Consider the following 20,027-nt stretch of genomic DNA (forward strand, 5'->3'; position numbering starts at 1 on the left):
AGTGTCTTCTGTACAATTGGTGCTTCACAGGCATTGCTTAATTCTAACAATAAATTTAAGCAAGTTTTATCCCATTCACACTTGAAGAAATTGAAGCTCAAAATTACTTAATCAAGGTTATTTATCAGGAACTAAGAATGCTGGAACCTGAGCAAGAATCAATTATGAAGTTTGTATCCCAAAATTTATGTCTCATCAACAACAAAACTTCTAAACGACTATCATGGAAGATGTGTTTAGGAACTGGGGTAGGGAAAGGTTTTGTCCCTCTACCAGGATACAAATAGAATTATTAGTGAGAAAACATTGATAAGTTGGACCTCATTAAAATCAAGAACTTGTGATCATCTAAAAGATATTAAAAATATGAAAAAGTCATGTATGAGCTGGGAGAAGAACAATCTATGCCAAAGACTAGATTCCAGAATATACTATATCCACAATATATTAAATACTCTGACATATTAACAGGGAAAAGACGTGTGTCATATAACCCAGCCATCTCATTCCTGGGAATTTACCCAAAGAAAATGACATCAGCATATGAAAGAGTTATTTGTATCCTCGTGTTTATTGCAGCTCAGTTTACAATAGCTAAGATATGGAATCGACCAAGATGTCCACCAACTGATTTCAGGAAAAAGAAAATGTGGTGCGTATACACACACACACCCCCACATCCACACCCACCATGGGATACTATTCAGCCACAAAAAAGAATAAAATCCTGTCTTTTGCAACAAATGGATGTAACTGGAAATAATTATGCTTAGTGAAATAAGCCAATCCCAAAAAGACAATTATGTTTTCTCTGATATGTGGCAGTTAATATAGAATACAAAAAAATGAACAGGAATCAAATGGGGATCTTGTGATATGATTGTTGTTTTTAGCCTTTGTTTGTATCACTGTGGAACTATGGTCTTTCTATTTTTAACTTGTTGAATATTATGGTTAGTGATGAATTAAGCCCATGATTATAGAGGAGACTGAAAGTATGTCTTTGTAAAAATTAAAACAAAAAAAAAAAAAAAAGGAAAGAAAGAGGGGGACTGAGGGAGGGAGAAGGAAAGGGAGGGGAGTATGGATATCTTCTTAGAACTGTAACTATGAAATATATGAAATCTATTGTTTGCATTAATAAAAATTTTTAAAAGGAGATATAATAAAAATGGGCATGAAACTTGAGTAGAATCTCCATAAAAGAGGATACAGAAATGGCCAGTAAACAAGAAAATTTGTGGGGAGGATTCCAAGATGGCTGAATATGGAAAGGATGTACTGCTTAGGTGAGAGGAAAACAGCAGAAAAGAAAGTGGAGGAAGTGCATCCCCAGGGGGAGAGTTGGAGAGAACTCTGCAGTGGAAATTCTACAGAAGGGCGAGGGACACTGTTGATCAGCATGGAAGGTGTGGACACACAGCAATGAGTGCAGACCAACACATGATGCCCACAGCTCAGAGGAAAAGCACACACCTGCTTTGGAAAGCTAGTGAGAGCAGATTACAATAGCCCGTGCCACTGCTGATACTACCAGAGGAACAGCCTTGCAAACCCCAGTGTCTTGAAACCTGGCCTGAGTCCCAGTGCAGGGGCAGGGTACCCACCTAACCCAGTGAAACAAGGGCACATTTCTTTCTCACCCTCCGCCAACAAGGGCACCCAGCAATTGGTGAGGAGAGGGTGCCATTTTGACACCAGTAGCAGCTTCTGTAGCTCCTCTGCCTGTGTATATGGGGCTTTTACCAGAGGGGAAAATCCACATTCTATACTGACTAAGTCTGACTGAGAGGAGTGACAGGGGGCTGCACATAGACACATGACTGTGGCTCTGGGGCTCAAACCACCTAGATGGAGCATCCACAAGCAGCTGTCTCTGGAAACATCTCTTCCTTTCCATAGATGGGACAGGCTAGTGGGATACAGCAGATCCTCTGCACCCCAAGACTGTGGGAATATTGGTAATGCATGATAGAGTGCTGAGTATAGCTGGGTCACTGGGCAATCGCTGGGTCCCATGCCAGAGGCTCAGAACTCCCTAATTGCCTAGAGGGGTTCATTGCAGCAGGATTTGTGCTCACACTGAGGGTGTGATTATGCCAACAGAGGTGATCATACCCTCCTCACTGCTGACAATAGAGATCTACCATGACCAACTTGGGTGTCATCTTGGATACGCACCCCACCCTGGAGCATTGACCACACACAGCACATACGTCTTGGTATTCACTCAAAGTGCACACATTCCACTAAGCCACAAGGCAGAGCTCAAAGATAAAAGCCATCAGAGAAAAAAAAATACTTTCACAAATGCATAAAAATAAACACAAAAATTCAAGAAACAATAAGGCAGACAATATGATTCTCCCAAAGGAATACAACACTTAAATATTAGAATGTGAAGATGAAGGGCTGTCACTGTGGTATGGTAGGTTAAGCTTCTGCCTGTGGTGCTGGCATTCCATATGGGTGCTGGTTCACTTCCCAGCTGCTCCACTTCCAATCCAGCTCCCTGCTGATGGCCTGGGAAAGCTGTGAAAGATGGCCCAAGTGCTTGGGCCCTTGCACCCAAATGGAAGAACTGGAAGAAGCTCCTGGCTCTGGGCTTCAGATTGGCTTATCTCCCACCATCATAACCATTTGGTGGGTGAACCAGTGGATGGAAGACCTCTCTATCTCTGACTCTCAAATCTTAAAAAAGAGAGAATGTTAGGGCCAGTGCTGTGGTGTAGTAGGTTAAGCCTCTGACTGGCTCCCACCGTTGTAACCATTTGGGGAGTGAACCAGTGGATGGAAGATCTTTATCTCTCCCTCTGTCTGTAACTCTACCTCTCAAGTAAAAGATAAAGTCTTTAAAAAAAAAAGAATGTGAAGACAAAGATTGAAAAAGAATTCAAAAGACTGATCATAGGATTACTCATTAGCAATGAAAAGCAAATTCACAAGTTAAAGAAATCCATACATGACATGGGAGAAAAATTTTCTCATGCAATTGAGATTTAAAGAGAAACAGAAGTAAAATTTTAGAAACGGAGAATGTAGTATGTCAAAAATACAGTGGTAAGCCTCAACATCAGACTTGGTGAGGCAAAATAAAGAATATCCAAGCTAGCAGACAAATCTCTGGCAATATCTCAGTCAGATCAAAAAAATTTAAAGAGGACAAACTAGAAAGCTTAAAAACAATTTTGGAGATTTATGGGATATTATAAAGTGACCTAACATATGGAGTTTAGTTCCTTTCTGAAGGTGTAGAAAGATAACGGATTAGAGGGTCTATTAACTGCAATAGTTTACATAAAACTTCTTTAATTTTGGAGGAAGAAAGGGACATCCAAATACAGGAAGCACACAGAACTCCTAATAGACATAAACAGAAAAGATCTTCACCTCAACACATTGTAGTCAAACTTTCCACAGTAAAACATAATGAAAAGATTCAAAAATGTGCACAAGAGAAACACCAGGTAACATTCAGAGGAGGTCCAATTATATGTACAGCTGCAAGCTAGGAGGAAATGGAGAAACAATGTCTGAGTTTTGAAAGAAAAACCCGTCTACCCAGAACCGTACCTTGCAAAGCTCTCATTTATGAATGAGGATAAAATAAAGACCTTCCATAATAAATGGAAATTGAAAGAATCTGTTATCACTTGTCCAGCCACACAACTGATGCCTACGGATGTGCTATACACAAAAATACACAGAAAGCTAGTCATTATTATGAAAGCATGTGAAGGCAGAAAATTTCCCAGTAAAAGTACAAAGTAAATATAAGGCAAACAATAGGAATACTTTCAGAAAAAGAGCAGGGTCAAGTTGTTACTTACCAATATTAACCTTGAATGTAAATTGCCCAAATATCTAATTAAAAGATACAGATTGGCTGAATGGATTAACAAACAAGACCCATCTATTTGCTGCCTACAAGAAACACACCTCAGAGATACACACAGACTGAAATTGAAAGGATGGAAAGATATTTCATGATAACAGATACAAAGGGAGAAATAAACTCAAATATAATAGTAATGGGGGACTTCAACACCCCACTTTTATCAATAGATGGATCAACTAGACAGAAAATCAACAAACAGAGCTAATGGGATCTATGGACCAAATGGACCTAACTGATATCTATAAAACCTTTCATCTCACAGTTGCAGAATACACATTTTCATCAGTGCATGGAACTTTCTCTAGCATAGGCTATATACCAGGCCATAAAGCAAGTCTCAGCAAATTAAAAAAAAAAAAATAGAAATCACACCATGCATATTTTCTGTTTTTATTTTTATTAAAAGATTTATTTATTTGAGAGACAGTGAGAGCAAGAAAAAGAGGTCTTCCATCATCTGGTTCACTAGCCAAATGGCCACAAGAGCTGGAGCTGGGCCAATCTCTAGCCAGGAGCCAGGAGCTTCTTTCAGGTCTCCCACACTGGTACAAGGGCCCAAGCACTTGGGCCATCTTCCACTGCTTTCCCAGGCCATAGCAGAGTGCTGAACCAAAAGAGGAATAGCTGGGACATGAACCAGAGCCCATATGGGGTGCTGATGCTGCAGGTGGAGGCTTAGTTGATTATGCCGCAGCGCTAGCCCCACATGCATTTTTTCCCCCACAATGGAATGAAGCTGGAAATTAACAACTCAAGAATCTTTACATCATATGCAAACATATGGAGACTAAGCAACATGCTCCTGAATGAACAGTGGGTCACAGAAGAAATCAAAAGAAATCAAAAAATGTTCTGGAAACAAATGAAGATGAAAATGCTTCCTATCAAAACTGATGGGATACAGCAAAGGCAGTGTTAAGATGGAAGTTTATGGCAGTCAGTGCCTAAATCAAGAAATTGGAAAGCTACCAAATAAATGAGCTGTCAATGCATTGCAAGGATCTAAAAAAATAGCAACAAACCAAATCCAAAATTTGTAGGAGGAAAGAAATAATTAAAACTAAAGAAATTTATAAAATACAAAAGATCAGTGAAATGAAGAGCTAGTTTTTGAAAAAATTAAAAAATGGATACATCATTAGGTAAACAAAAGGAAAAGACCAAAATCAACAAAATTAGAGATATAAAAGTAGATTTAACAACAGATACCACAGAAATAAAAAGAACACCTAAATAAACACCTAAATGCCAACAAATTGGAAAATCTAGAAGGAATGGAGAGATTCCTGGACACATATAATCTACCAAAATTGAGTCATGAAGTCATGAAGACTTTGAAAACCTACATAGACTAATAACCAAGACAAAGGTTTAATCAGTAATAAAGACCTTCCCAACAAAACTAAAGCCCAGAACTGGATGCTTCACTGCTGAATTCTACCAGACATTTAAAGAACAAATTCTAATTCCTCTCAAGTTATCCAAAACAATTGAAAAGGAGGGGATCCTCCCAAACTCCTTCTATGAAACCTGCATCACTTTAATTCCTACGGCCAGAAAAAGATACAACATTAAAATACAACTAGTATCTCATATGAACACAGAATTCCAAAAATCTTCAACAAAATATTAGGATATCAAATCCAACAACACACCAGAAAGATCATTCACTAGGACCAGGTAGGACTTATCCCTGGTATGCAAGGATGGTTCAACATATGCAAATAAATAAAATGTCATTCATTACATTAATAAATTGAAGAAAAAAACCTTATTATCTCAACAGATGAGGAGAAAGCATTTGATAATATACAACATCCTTTCATGATAAAAACCTTAAGTAAATTAGGTATAGAAGTAACATTCCACAACACAGTTAAGGTAATTTATGACAAACCCACAGCCAGCATCTTATTGAGTTGGGAAAAGTTGAAAGCATTTCTACTGTTACCTGAAAACAGGCAAGGATGTCCACTCTTACTATTGCTGTTCAATACAGTCCTGAAAGTTTTAGCCTGAGCAATTAGGCAAGAAAAAAAAAAATCAAATGGATACAAATTGCAAAGGAAGAAGTCAAGCTGTCCATATTTGCAGGTGACAGGATTCTGTATATAGGGGAACCAAAAGACTCTACTGGGAGACTATTATAACTCATGAAAGAGCTTATAAATCAAAAAGCCTTTGTATAAACAGACAATGCCACAGCTGAGAAACAACTTCTAAGATCAATCCTATTCACAATAGCTACAAAAAAATTAAATACCTTGGAAGAAATTTAACGAGAAGTGAAAAACTTCTATGATGAAAATTATAAAACATTAAAGAAATAGAAGACAAAAAAATGGAAAAGCCTTCCATGTTTGTGAAATGGAAGAATAGCATCAAAATATCCATACTGCTGAAAGAAATTTACAGATTAAATGTGATACCACTTAAAATATCAACATTCTTCTCAGACCTGGAAAAAAACACTAAAATTCATATGGAAACACAAGAGACCCTGAAAACCTAAAGCAATCTTAAACACCGGAATTAAAGCCAGAGGCATCACATCAGATTTTAAGACATGCTACAGACCAATTATTATTGAAACAGCATGGTACTGGGAAAAAAAAAAAAAGTGTGTAGACCAATGGAACAGAACAGAAACTCCAGAAATCAATCCACACATTTACAGCCAACTAACCTTTGAAAAAGAAGCTAAAATCAATCCCTTGACAAAGTACAGTCTCTTCAACAAACGGTGCTGAGAAAACTGCACCTCCATGTATAGAGGTATAATACAATACCTCTACATTACACCTTACACAAAAATGAACTAAAAATGGATCAGTGATATAAATCTATCACCTGATATCAAACTACTGGAGAACATTGGGTAAACTTTCCAAGACATTAGAAAGGCAAAAACTTTTTCAGAAAGTTTCCAGAAGCACAGGCAATCAAAACCAATACAAATAGGATTACATCAAGCTGAGAAGCTTCTGCACTGCAAAGCAAACACCCAGCAAAGTGTAGAGGCAACTGAAAGAATGGGAGAAAATATTTGCAAATCATGAAACTGAGAAAGGATTAGTATATAGAATCATTAAAGAGCTCAAACTCAACAACAAAACAAACAATCCAATCAAGCAATGGGCAAAGGACTTGAGCAAGCATTTTTCAAAAGAGAAAATTCAAATGGCCAACAGAGACACAAAAAAATTCTCAGGATCAATAGCCATCAGGGAAATTCAAGTAAAAACCACAATGAGGTTTCAGCTCACCCCTGTTAGGATGGTTCTCATATAAAAAATCAAACAAATGTTATGGAGGGGTGTGGAAAATAATGTACCCTAATCCACTGTTGATGGGAACATCCAAGTAGTACAGCCATTGTGGAAGACAGTATGGAGATCACACAGAAAGATGGAAACACATATACCACATGACCCAGCAATCCCACTCCTGGGAATTTACCCAAAGGAAATGAAATCAGCATATGGAAGAATTATGTATACACCCATATTTATTGCAGTTCAATTCATAATAGCTAAGATATGGAATAGACCCAGATGTCCATCAACTGACAATTGAAGAAATTATGATATATATGTATGTCTATATGATACATGTATGTATATATATGTACATGTATATATATTATGAAATAATACTCAACCATAAAAAACAAAATCCTGTCTTTTGCAGCAAAATGGATGCAATTGGAAAGCATTATATTTAGTGAAATAAGCCAGTCCCAAAAAGACAAATACCATATGTTTTCCCTGATCTGTGATAACTAATAATGTACCAAAAATGTAATATTGGAGTGAAATTGATGTTTTGAAATTCAATGATTGTTTACAGCCCTTGTCTCTACTTTTGAAGACTTTTCCTTATTATTATTTGAACTCTTTACTTAGTGTAGAGTTAATTTGTGAATATAAAATAGATTTTAAGTAGATAATTGTAAAAATTGAGATGGACTAACAAAGGAAGGAGGAGGAAGGGTGGGAGATGGGCAGCAGGGAGGTAAAGGTGAGAAGAATCACTGTGTTCTTCAACCTGGATTGAGAAATACATGAAATTTATTTACCTTAAATAAAAAAAAACTAGTATGGTACTTGATTCTGTATTGAAATTCATATATCCAGCTACTCTGAGGATAAAACTAAAGTTTTTTTATACAAGAAAAAAGAGAATTTGCTCAACATCATCACTCATCAAGTGAATTAAAACCACAGTAGTACCACTACTACTACCAGAATGGCTAAGATTAAAACAACTGGCAATACCAAGTACTAGCAAGTATATTATCATGGTACTGAAATTCTAATATATCTCTGCTGGGAATATCAACTGCTACAATCACTTTGGAAATGTGTTGGTGTTACCTTCTAAAGGTAAAACTACAAACATTACAAACTCTGTGATCTAACAATTTTATTCCTAGGCATATATGTAAAATAAGTTTGTGTACATGTCTATTAAAAGACCCATAAATGAATGTTTCAAAATTTATTAATCCAAGCAAAAAACAGCAAACAATCCACTACTGACAGGATGAATAAATACATTTCTGTATATTCCTATGTTGGCATACTACCCATCAATTACAAAGAATGAACAATTGCTACTTGCAATAACATAAGTGAATTGAAGAAAAATTCTTAAGTGAAAGAAGCCAGACCTAAACAGCACACACTATGTAATGTTATTTCCAGCAAGTTTAAAAACAGATAAGTCAATGGTTATAAAAGTTAGAACAACTTTTATGTCCTTTGAATGAGAGTGGTGGATTCCCATCTGACTGGGAGGTGATGCATTAACATACTTGAGTGTTCAAATATTCTGTGTTTTGATCTAGGTGATGGATACATGAGTATATACATCTATCTGTGCATTTAAGATTCATGGATTTTTGTGTGTTAATAGCAATAAAGCAATCTTCAAATCATTTCCCAATGAGGACAGCATGGTGAACAGAAATGTAATTGTAACTCTACCAGTTTCACCCTCCTCTTTTATAATTAAGGTCCAAGGAAAACACTTTTCTGTACCAGTGCCCTGTCAAACTTGCCTTCACCACACAACAAAATCACATATATCCCCTGTCATGTAATCCATGTGACAGGAAGTACATGTCAATTCAATCTCACTCCTGACCTGGGTTTTTGTAATATTTACTCCCATTCCTTCTTCATGCTCCCCACTCTTCAAACTCGAACCCCGTTTCCATTCTGACCAACATCTTCTATGTATGCCTTTCACCACGTCAGAACGATACAGGTAAGGGCATGACACAAATGATGTCCTAAATGAATATAGGAAGAAGTTGACAGGTAATATAAAGAGGATATTGTTTAGGGTCAGAAACTTTGGTTTGAATATAGACATCCTTTTATTCCGTGTGTGATCTCAGGCAAAGTATTTTCCTTGTGGAACCTATGCCCCCTTACCTCTATAAATCAGGGTGTCCCTACTTCCTTCACAGGTGTGTGACTACCTCATGGAATGATGCATGATATAAGCACACCACAAACTAGAAAACATGGTGGTAGAGTTAACCTAGCTAGTATAGGGTTTATGGTCAGTGAAGAGACAGGTCTGAATGTCCTCACCACAGCTTCAGGATCCCACTGTCTCATCTCCATCTGTCACTTTTTCTCTGACCTACATTTGCTTTATGGAACTTGGTGGGTGTTCCCACTAATGAACACAGACCTTCTGCTGCCAGGAAGGAGAACTCAACAAGAAACCTGTGAAAGTATCTTAAAAGGCTTGGTTGGATAATGATGGGGGAATTCAAGAACTCAGCTCTGCCTTTTTTTCCCCATTCACAGAGGAAAAAGTACCAGGCCACCCTGCATGGCGGATCACAGAGGAAAGAGGTGGGAATTGACTCCAGAGGTAAAGTGAATGATCTTCTATCCCTCATACCTTCAAATTTCATGACAACTAATTCCCTTTAATTTTTCAAAATTGTTATATATTGTCAGATACCAAAGAGTTCAGGAAATAATAGTCATCAATGTCTCCACTATCTTTTGGAAGAGAAGTTGACATTCTACTAAACATGCTAGGATTTCTTTTCTTTAAATTAAAAATTTTTCTATCTATGTCTACAATAACACAGGGCTGAGGTTTCAGTCACCATTCTGTTTCCCTTATCTGTTCCCTCCTTTGAGGCACCTCACTTCTCAACTTAGTGCAAATAATTTGCATACATGCTTTTGTTTTTCTGTCTACAATCCCCATATACTATTACTGCTTGCTGTGTTATTGAAGTTATATAAAATTCATCTGGTCATAGCTATTTTTGCAACTTGCTTTTTTCAGTTATCATAATGCAGATTTAATCTATTCATTTTCATAACTGAGTTGCATATACTGTATAAATGACCATTAAGTTGCCTGTCGCTCCCCCTCTTCGCAGAGGAACGACACAGGACCCTGCGCTGTTCTTTTGTCTGCTCGGCCCTCCCCGGGTTTGCTGCTGGTCCTTCCCGGGTTGGCTACCGACCCTTCCACCTCCGTGGAAGGGCGGTTCCCCCTAGCCACTTTCCCCACTTCCGCGGGGGAGCGGCACACCGCCGGCCGGCTCTCTCGGGGGCTGCACAGGTGTTCCTTCAGATAGATGTTCCTTTTAGATGTTCCTGGTGCATGTTGTCTCTCTCCTCCTTTATAGTCCTCTTCCACCAATCCCAACTCTGCTACCCACACGCTGAGTACGCTGCTCTCCTCCAATCAGGAGCAAGATCAGCTCCTGCAGCTCAGTCAATCAAATTGGCGAGAGGCAGCTGCGTAGAAGTTGTTACTCCCTTCTCAGCGCCATATTGTGGGAGAGCAGATGCATAGAATAAGTCTTAATTCCAGTAACTTAGTCTAGTCCGGGTTGCTCCCCACAGTTGCCCATGCCCCTACATAAATAGTTGGATCACTACAAAATTTAGATATGTAAATTTGCTGAAATGAATGCTCTTGTGCAAAAATGTCATTATTTATGCGTTAGGATATCCCACTTAAAAATCTAGAATAGATGAAAAGTAGAATGGCTGAATTGTAGAGTATGCCTATCTTGAATTAATGAGATCTTACTAAAGAGTTACGGCAGTTTAAACTGCCGTATCTTCTGTCCAAGTTGGTTTAATCAGATTTTTTTAATGTGTGCCAATAATGATGGGTTCAAAAATGGAGAGCTACTGCATTTTTAATTTATGCTGAATCTCAGTGAGCTATGCAAATTTTTCATGTATTTCTGGAGTTTGTTTATAACCTGGTTTCAGGTGTTCTGACCATCCTAGTTATTCATAAAATTATGATACTCACCTTTGCCCTCACCAAAAATCTAGGACTATGAGAGAATCGGAGGACAGTGTTTATCAAACCTTAATGAACCTATCTAACATCTAAAGATATTGTTTAGATGCAGATTATGATTCAGAAGGTCTGCACTAGTGCCCAAGATTTTGTGTTTCTGATAATTTGTCAGGTGATGCAAATGCTGCAGATTCAAGAGCCCTATTTGGAGTAGCAAGAATATCACCATCTTAGAATATAATTGGACTAACACCAACCTAACTCTGACAACATTGCCTAACCCAGCCTAGTGTCATATTGGTTTTTTGGGCAGCTACATCACATGAAAGACATATATTAGCCTAAGTCCTTAAGTGCTTTTAGTACAGGCTGCTGTTACACTCAAAACTTCTTTGTCTTTCATTAATCAAAATGTTTGGAAGCTACACTACAGCTGTAATATGTACCATTCACTCAATCAGATCAGTTCTTAGAGAAGTGTTTGTAAGCAAAATGTGCCTCCAACATTGTACCTGAGCTTCCATTAGCCTGTCTGTAGGTCCACTGCTAAAGAGTTCCTTTAGTGAGCTAAGGCTCCAAGACACATTCCTTGTAATGTTTTGTTCATTTCCTCAACAAGGAATGTTAGGAACACCTACTTAGTAGCATTGTTTTTGGTACCAAGACAAAGTGCCTCCTTTCATGGAACATTCTTCTGTGTCATGTACAAAAAATAGATGAATAAGCAAGAAGAATTTTATACGTTAGTAAGCATTAGGATGAGATTAACAACAAGAGTTAAGAGAGTAGCAGAAACACTGGAATGGATTTGGTGGCCAGGGAAGGCCTCTTGGAGATGTCACTTATGTTGAGATTTGAAAGACTAGAAGGAAGAAAACATGCATAAATCATAAAAAAAAAAAACATTACAGGTAGGAAATAAAAAGTGCTAAAACCTGAAGTAGGACAGAACAGGTTCATGACAAGCAAGGTCCGTATGCTTCCCGGAGAACAATGGGTAAGGTTAGGGGGAAGAACACATGGACAGGGAAATGTAGGAAGGGTTAGAACCCGGTGAACCACATAGTTAGTGTCCAAAGCTTACATGCATCCTATGTGGGATGTGAAGTCTTTGAGATCTTTATTTTAGAGGCACAGCCCAGAAGGCTTCAGATTAAATTGCCAGGTTCCTATTTTAAAATTATTGGCTTTAGCAATTCTCTGGCTCTTAGTGTCATTTGATTGGATGGGGAAAGATGTAGTGTGGGTGATGTCTGAAGGGAGAACACAAGAGCTTCATTTGACCATGGAACATATGAGATGACTATTAGACATCCAAGTATTGATGCCAAGTTGGTTGCTGGAAATAAGAGTCCTGAAGAACCAGGAAGCAGTCAGGGCCATGGTGATAAAAAAAAAAACAAGAAAATGTAGCAGATGGTTCCTGGGGTATATCCACAGGGATACTAAGAGATTGATCAGAGGAGCAAACTCTAGCAGAGGAATTTGAGAAATGGCCAGGTAAGAAAAAGAATAAAGCTATGAGGTCCTGTCAGCACTAAAAAGCTGTTTGGTGGGGCCGGTGCTATGGCATAGCGGGTAAAGCCACTGGCTGCAGTGCCAGCATCCTATATGGACACCAGTTCAAGACCCGGCTGCTTTACTTCCTCTCTAGCTCTCTGCTATGGCCTGGGAAAGTATCAGAGGATGGCCCAAGCCCTTGGGTCCCTGTACCCACATGGGAGAAGCTCCTGGCTCCTGGTTTTGGACTGGCACAGCTCTGACCGTTGTGGCTAATTGGGGTGTGAACCAGCAGATGGTAGACCCCCCCCCCTTTGCCTCTCCTTCTCTGTGTAACTGACTTTCAAATAAATAAGTAAATCTAAAAATAAAAGAAGTGGTTCAAGAAGGTGGTAGCTAACTATACCCGATGTTACTCTAAGGTCGTGGTAGATAATAATGTGACACTCTTCAAATTCGGCAATAGAGATTGTTGGTGACCTTGATAATAGTGGCCCTAGTGGAGTGACAGGAAAAGGAAGCCCGATCAGATGGATCAAGAAGAAAATGCTATTTAAGAATTGGGAATATCTGAGAGACAGAGAGAGAGAGACAGAGAGAGAGAGAGAGAGAGAGAGAGAGAGAGAGAGAGAGAGACAGCCGTGAGAGCAAAAAGAGACTATCTTCCCTCTACTAGTTCATTTCCAAAAAGCCAACATCGAGGCCAGCGCCGCGGTTCAATAGGCTAATCCTCTGTCTGCGGTGCCGGCACCGTGGATTCTAGTCCCAATTGGGGCGCCGGATTCTGTCCCGGTTGCTCTTCTTCCAGTCTAGCTCTCTGCTGTGGCCAGGGAGTGCAGTGGAGGATGGCCCAAGTCCTTGGGCCCTGCACTTGCATGGGAGACCAGGATAAGCACCTGGCTCCTGGCTTCGGTGCACCAGCTGCAGTGGCCATTGGGGGGTGAACCAACAGAAAAGGAAGACCTTTCTCTGTCTCTCTCACTGTCCACTCTGCCTGTAAAAGAAAAAGAAAAAGAAGAGAAAGCCCACATCAGCTAGCCAGAGATGGGCAGACAAAAGCCAGGAGCCTGGAACTCCATTTTGTTCTTGCCCATGGATAGCAGGGACCCAACTACTTGAGACATCACCTGCTGCCACCTAGAAGGTACATTATCAGGAAACTCAGAGGTGGAGATGGACTCAATTACAGGCACTCCCTTTTGGGATGTGGGCTTCCCAAGGGGCAGCTTAGCCCATTGTGCCACAGCACCTACGCCAACTCCAGATTTTATGTGAATAGATTGGTATATGTAGGAAGACAAGAGATCATATTTTTAAAAAGCAAATGATCCAAGAGTCCACTTGTGTAATGGAATGAATTACTAGAGAGAAAATGATGATTCAGGAGTAAACAAAAATTGCAGAAGCAAAGGCCATGAGAAGGTGAAAGAGGCTGGGATTCACACCAAAAGCACTGGGATTGGGATTTGATAGGTACAGTGACATTTCCATCTCCACAAAAACAGGTGAAACAACATGCAGCTAGGTTAAGGCAGTGAGAAGATGTAGGGGTTGCCGTCTGCCTCCATTTCCTCCATGTTTGAGACTTAGAAGACAGCCAATTCTTAAGTGTAATAGAATTCTCAAGAAAAGCAGAAATGACAATATCTGGTACAAGTCCACCAGAGCTATAAACAAAACCCCCAAAACTCTACAAAAAGGTAAAAGAGATATAAATATCTTCTAAACAAATCAGCAACAGAAAATATGACATCCTTAATAGCATTTAAACTCCCTTATAATTCTTGAAATATGGCCCTTCTGGTCCCATTCCCCACCACCATTCCTGACACTTGAAATCATCAACCTTCTCCCCATACTCTGCTTCCTATCTTTGTATGCTGAGAATCCTACTCATCCCTCAAGGCTCACCTTCAAAGTATCACCTCGATCAAAGCTTTCTTGATATCCACCAATGTCTTTCACCATTGGGACCTACCTGGCCTTCCTTTGATTCTCCATGTTATTACATTGGTTGGCCAAGTTGTTCTTGAGTTATGCTTCTGTAGGCTTTTTGAGGGACATACTGCTTCTCTCTTGATTGCCCACAATGCCTCCTAAGTACTTTTTTTTTTTTTTTGTATCTGACTCATGGATTAGGTATCAGTTGTTCTCTTGCTCATACAAGCTTACTCTCTTTTGGTCCTAAGTCAATACAGTTGCAAAACCCAGACCTATAATATATTCCCATAATAATCAGCCCAGTCTCTAGAAACCTATGGCTGACATAAGCCAATGCTGGCATTCCCAGTTGACAGGAACTTTGGGGTGTATGTTAATGGCCTTTAGTAATGGGACACAGGTGACAGCTAGGCTCCTTTCTCAACACAGTCACTTGGTGGAATGCTACAATGAATATATTTCTTTGCCTGATCTCTAACAACCATATACATATTTTTATTCATGCACATGTACACAAAAATTTCATATTTTGGCTAGTTGGTGACACACTATGTCCTTTAAGAAATTGTGACATTATCTCAGCAAACTTCAGCCAGTCTTCCAATTACAATCAGGCAACAAATGCCCTGTTAAGTGGTGGGACACAGGACTTAAATAGAACCCTAAGTTGAGGACATTTCTAGAAGGGAGTATAAAGTTTTAGCTTTCAGCCTTGCTAGGTTTCCATGCCTCATTCATTCAAGGACAGTGATACCTGTACGATACCTCTAGCCAATTCACATGTTTTGATTATCATTCATTTCACAGGTAAACATTATTTATAAAATCTCTTATACTAATCAACAAGGTCTTTAGGTTTAGATTTAGATGTGGAGAGGTAACTCTTGCCTTGGCTACCTTTGAGCTGTTGACTCCTAATTATTGCCTCTCACACACTACCTTCTGTACTCTTTTCCAAGGAACTCCAAATGTTAATTTTTCCAAGGGTCTGGAAAAAAACTGACTTAAGAATACATAGCACAGGAATTAAATAGGAATGTTTGAGGTAAATTATTGAGACACAAATGAATGACTTCCTTCCTCCCTTTTTCCTTTCTTTCCCCCTCTCTCTCCCCTGTTTTTATTTTTTCCTAGATAGCCTATACTGAAGGACACTTCATGAGAAAGGATATTTTGGATTGCATACAGTTTCCACTAGAAATTAAAGTGCACAGCAGATTTTATTCTCCAAAATCCCCCTTTTGTCACACTGCCACCTGTAGCTCTCTTTGCTTTTATCTTGTTCCATCACTTGTACAATTTCAAGTGACTTTCCAGTGCATTCCACCTTCCACTACATTGCTCTTATCAATGTTTATCTTGCAAATCCAAACACTGAGATTCCCTGGCAAGCAAGGACTCTTCCAAGGGCACAGGGCCTTGTCTTCCTTAGAAGTCTGTTTGTAGAACATTCCTGGTTACTGAAATAATGTTCCTCCCCTCTCTGCCTACTGAATGATTTTGCTGAGTGTTCCTCTCCAAATACCATGTTTTTATAATAAAATAGGGAGTAGGCCTCAGACATTTCCAAGCAGACAAAGCCAGTCTGGACTTGAAAGTGATGTTAGCCCCGCCTGATTTACAAACATAAGCAAAACTCAAGCTGTTGTAAACGCCCATAACAAACATAAAGGAAACTGAAGTTTAGCCAATCAGAAACTGCCATCCAACTGAGAGCTATATAACTGAGAGCAGCATAGACCAAACAGGACAACTACTTAACTGTAAACAATCAAATAGTTCCATAATATTCTTCCTGCCTTCACCCTCTAAAAGCCTTCCCCTTGCACTCAACAGAGCATCACTATAGCACTTGATGGCCAATTCATGAATCAGTGTTTGCTAAAATAAACTCTCAAAATTTTATTGGGCCTCAATTTATCTTTCAACAGTCTTCTCCTTAAGAAAAATGTTGGCAAATAAAATTTTCTCAACCTCATTGCAGATTTAAGAATGAGAAATCATTCTTAATGATTCAGCCTCACACAAGATCCAAAATACACCTATTCTCAGATATACATAGATTTACTCTCCACCTGCTACAGAAATCATTTACTCTTGACAGAAATCTAAGTTCACTCAGGCTTTCACACACTCATATTTTTCTGTTATCTACCTGCATTTTTCATTTCTTTTAGTTGTCCTTGACTTTAAGCTTTTAGAATTGTAGGTCTCAGCCTAAGGAGATCACCTGAGTAACTCAGATTTTGAAATGATCAAGAATCTCCCCAAAATTCTAAAACAAAATCCAAAAAGGGACACCAAGAATCAATCTGTGTTTTGTAAAACCATCTCCCCTAGCAATCCAAGTACCCAGCCCCGAGAAGACTCCTCTAGTACGCCACAGAGGACAGCTGTGAGACTTTCTTTAGGCGCAAGTAACCTTCCTGGATAACCACATCCTACTGGATAATTAAATGAAATGGTGCAACAGGACTTCAGGTGTCTAAGAGCTACCTGCCTGCGCCACAGCAGTTTCAAGTTTGATATTTTCCTTAACTATAGATCCGGGGAGCTTACTGCTTAGTGAGTGAATCCCAGACAAAATGAATAATGCAGCTCATTGCAATTTTTCTTCCAAGGCTATCGCATTTGCTCCACATGAGAGGGTTTGATGTTCATGGAAAATGAAATAAAAGGATAAGTTTATTTTGATGCCAAAAATCCTGAAATCCATAGTTTCTTTCATAATGCACATTTTCCATAACTTCTCAAAGACACCTTGTCTGCAAGAATTTCCTAACTTGGCATGGAAGCGAGCTTATCTTTTCATTTCAACTTGAATGAGCATTTGAAACACCCTCCTCCATTGCCTCAGTTCTTCCTTCCAGGTGGAAGGAAGGAGCCACAGGTGGTTCCCTGGCAAGTGGATGGTTCGTTTGATGATAGGACTTCAAACTGGTATGGGCACCATGGTCAAGTCAGCTGATGTGGTGGGACAAGCTCAGGTTTGGGAGCCAGACTAATCTGGCTTCAGATCCCAGCTTTAGTCACTTAAAGTTCACGGTGTCTGGGGACTACACTTGACTAACATTCTATGTGCTATCCATGTGCTATGACAATGTATGTGTTGGGGTCAGCATTTAACATGGCATTTAGGTCTCTGGTTAAACACGGGCATTCCCATACAGGGTTCTGTGTTTGCCTTCAGTTCCTAACTCCTGCTTCTTGCTAATGTGCACCCTGGGAGGTCCAAAAAAAACTTCATGCATAGCTTTTTCCTAGTATGTATTTTCCATGTCCTGTTTGAAGACTGCTCTATGTACAAGTTTTGAAACTTCTCATTCCAAATTCCATGAACGTTTTGAAGCCTGCTCCCCCCCCAACCCCCTCCTGCCACCCTGCCCCATGCTCATTCGTCCTTTGGCTTTACTTCCAACAGAAGGTAGAATCCACGTCACAACTCTGCCATTTTTTAAATTTTTCCTCAAACAATGGCAACGACAGTAATTACGGGTACAACTTTGTCAACTTATCCATTTCCCCCACCCCTCACTGAATCCTTTTTCAAACTGCCAACATTACCTCCTTTCTCAGTGTCTTCTCCGAACGCCTCTAAGGTGAACGGGCATGGTGAAGCAGGTGAGAGGTCCCTCACTACCACAGTCCTCAGAGCACCGACTCCTCGCATTGCACACACCAGGTCCCATGCCCTAGTCCTGGAAGTGTGGAGAATTCATGCCATAGTCGACTCCTCATTTGCTACACTGACTGCATCCATTTCCTTTCTCCCAGTAGTTGAGATATAGTTGAGATTAACATCAAAGCTAATGCAATGGAGATGCTTATAAACAACATGGGTTCCTGGGGTTGGTGCTGTGCAGAACAGGGAAAGCCTCTGCTTGCAATGCAGGCTTTCTATACAGCTGCTCCATTTCCAATCCAGCTCCCTGCTAGTGGCCTGAGAAAAGCAGCAGAAAATAGCCCAAGTGCTTGGTTGGGTCCATGCACTCACCTGGGAGACGGGCTTCAGCCTGGCCCAGCCGTGGCTGTTGTGACCATCTCTGACTTTCAAAATACAAAAACAACAACAACAAAAATACAGATTCCTGAGCTCCAACTTCTGAAAACAGTTCTATACCTCGGTTGTACATGAGACTAACCTGAGATCCACCTCCACGAACTCCAGTTCATTTGACTTGGGGTAGAACCATGGGTAGTCTTAACACCCTTCCCAGGTGACAAGGGTGAAATCACTAGAGTAGGGTCAAACAATCTGCAATGAAGCTCCCAGAAGATTCTTACATCCACTAAGGCTTAAAAATCCACTGGTTTCCCATTAATCTCTCCAGTCCTGTCATCATACCCAGGTTCAAAACGCTAGTCTTGCACTTGTTACAATATTACCAAGAGCAAGAGGTAACCAGGTCTTCATCTCTAAGATGGCAAAAATGACAGTGCCTACTACTAAACTGTATGTGGAGATGAAATAAGATGGAAATCTCTTAGCAAAATGTTGCCATATAGTGATTCTCTTTAAGTGATAGCTATTATAGTTAGCATGTTAAAACAATTATGGAGCCCTTATTGCAGATAAGTATACTGTGTGTATCTTCAATTAATTATGAAATTATGTCCTGATGAACTCATCACAAATTGAAAATACAGTACTGAAAATGTATTTAATACCCATGCACTTAACCTACCTAACATCATAGCTTAGCAACACAGTACACTGTAGAGTATTGGTTGTTTATCCTCATGATTGCAGGGCTACTCCTAGTCACTGCCTGGAATTAAAAGAGTATCCTACTGCATATCACTTGCCTGGGAAAAGATCATAATTCAAAATGCAAAATACTGTTTCTACTGAATGCACGTGGCTTTTGCAACATCAAAAAAATCATAGTTCGAATCATCTTAAGTCATTGACATTCAATATATATGTGTTACAGTCTCTGATCCCCACTTTTGTGATCTTGGGCTAGTTACTTAACCCTCTTGTGTATCAGGGGAGTTCAAATGGCATAAAAGAAATGTCATGAAGAGTCAATGAATATTGCATGTAAACTAATCAGCAGAAGTCTGGCCCATAATAAACACTCAACAAATGCCAGCTGTTCTAATGGCAAGTAACAGTAGAACTTCGATAAACATGGAAAACTCTTGAATATTCTTAATGCAATTTTTGTTTAACCCATTTTGACTCCTTAAAGGAAGCCAAATATCTTACTTGTACTTGTTTCTCTGGCTTTTTGCACAGTGGCTGCCATGCATCAGGGATTCAAGGAACATTTCCCAGATGCACAAAGGAATGAACCAACCGGGAATGGTATTGTATGTACCTTCAGTCTCCACACTCATCATGTCTCTGTCTCAAGACTATGAAAACCTCCCTGGCCCTGGG

General features: G+C 39.5%; 1 protein-coding gene across 5 annotated transcripts in view; it reads right to left on the bottom strand.

The window, feature by feature from the left end:
• The window catches only part of CA10 (carbonic anhydrase 10 (inactive)), a 574,039-nt gene that overhangs the window by 506,680 nt on the left and 47,332 nt on the right, over positions 1-20,027 (bottom strand). For 2 of the 5 annotated variants that reach the window (XM_089318012.1, XM_089318010.1), the window contains exon 1: positions 18,784-18,932. The exons of 2 other annotated variants lie outside the window; for them this stretch is intronic. In XM_089318012.1, the coding sequence (XP_089174138.1) occupies positions 18,784-18,814 (31 nt within the window). In that variant the 5' untranslated portion in view covers positions 18,815-18,932. Of the gene's footprint in view, positions 1-18,205; positions 18,559-18,783; positions 18,933-20,027 lie in introns of those variants that run through there. One more of the 5 variants, XM_089318011.1, reaches the window with a different exon arrangement.

This window comes from Oryctolagus cuniculus, chromosome 17 (genome assembly GCF_051225735.1).
Source record: "Oryctolagus cuniculus isolate XC-2025 breed Fujian yellow rabbit chromosome 17, ASM5122573v1, whole genome shotgun sequence".
NCBI lineage: Eukaryota > Metazoa > Chordata > Mammalia > Lagomorpha > Leporidae > Oryctolagus > Oryctolagus cuniculus.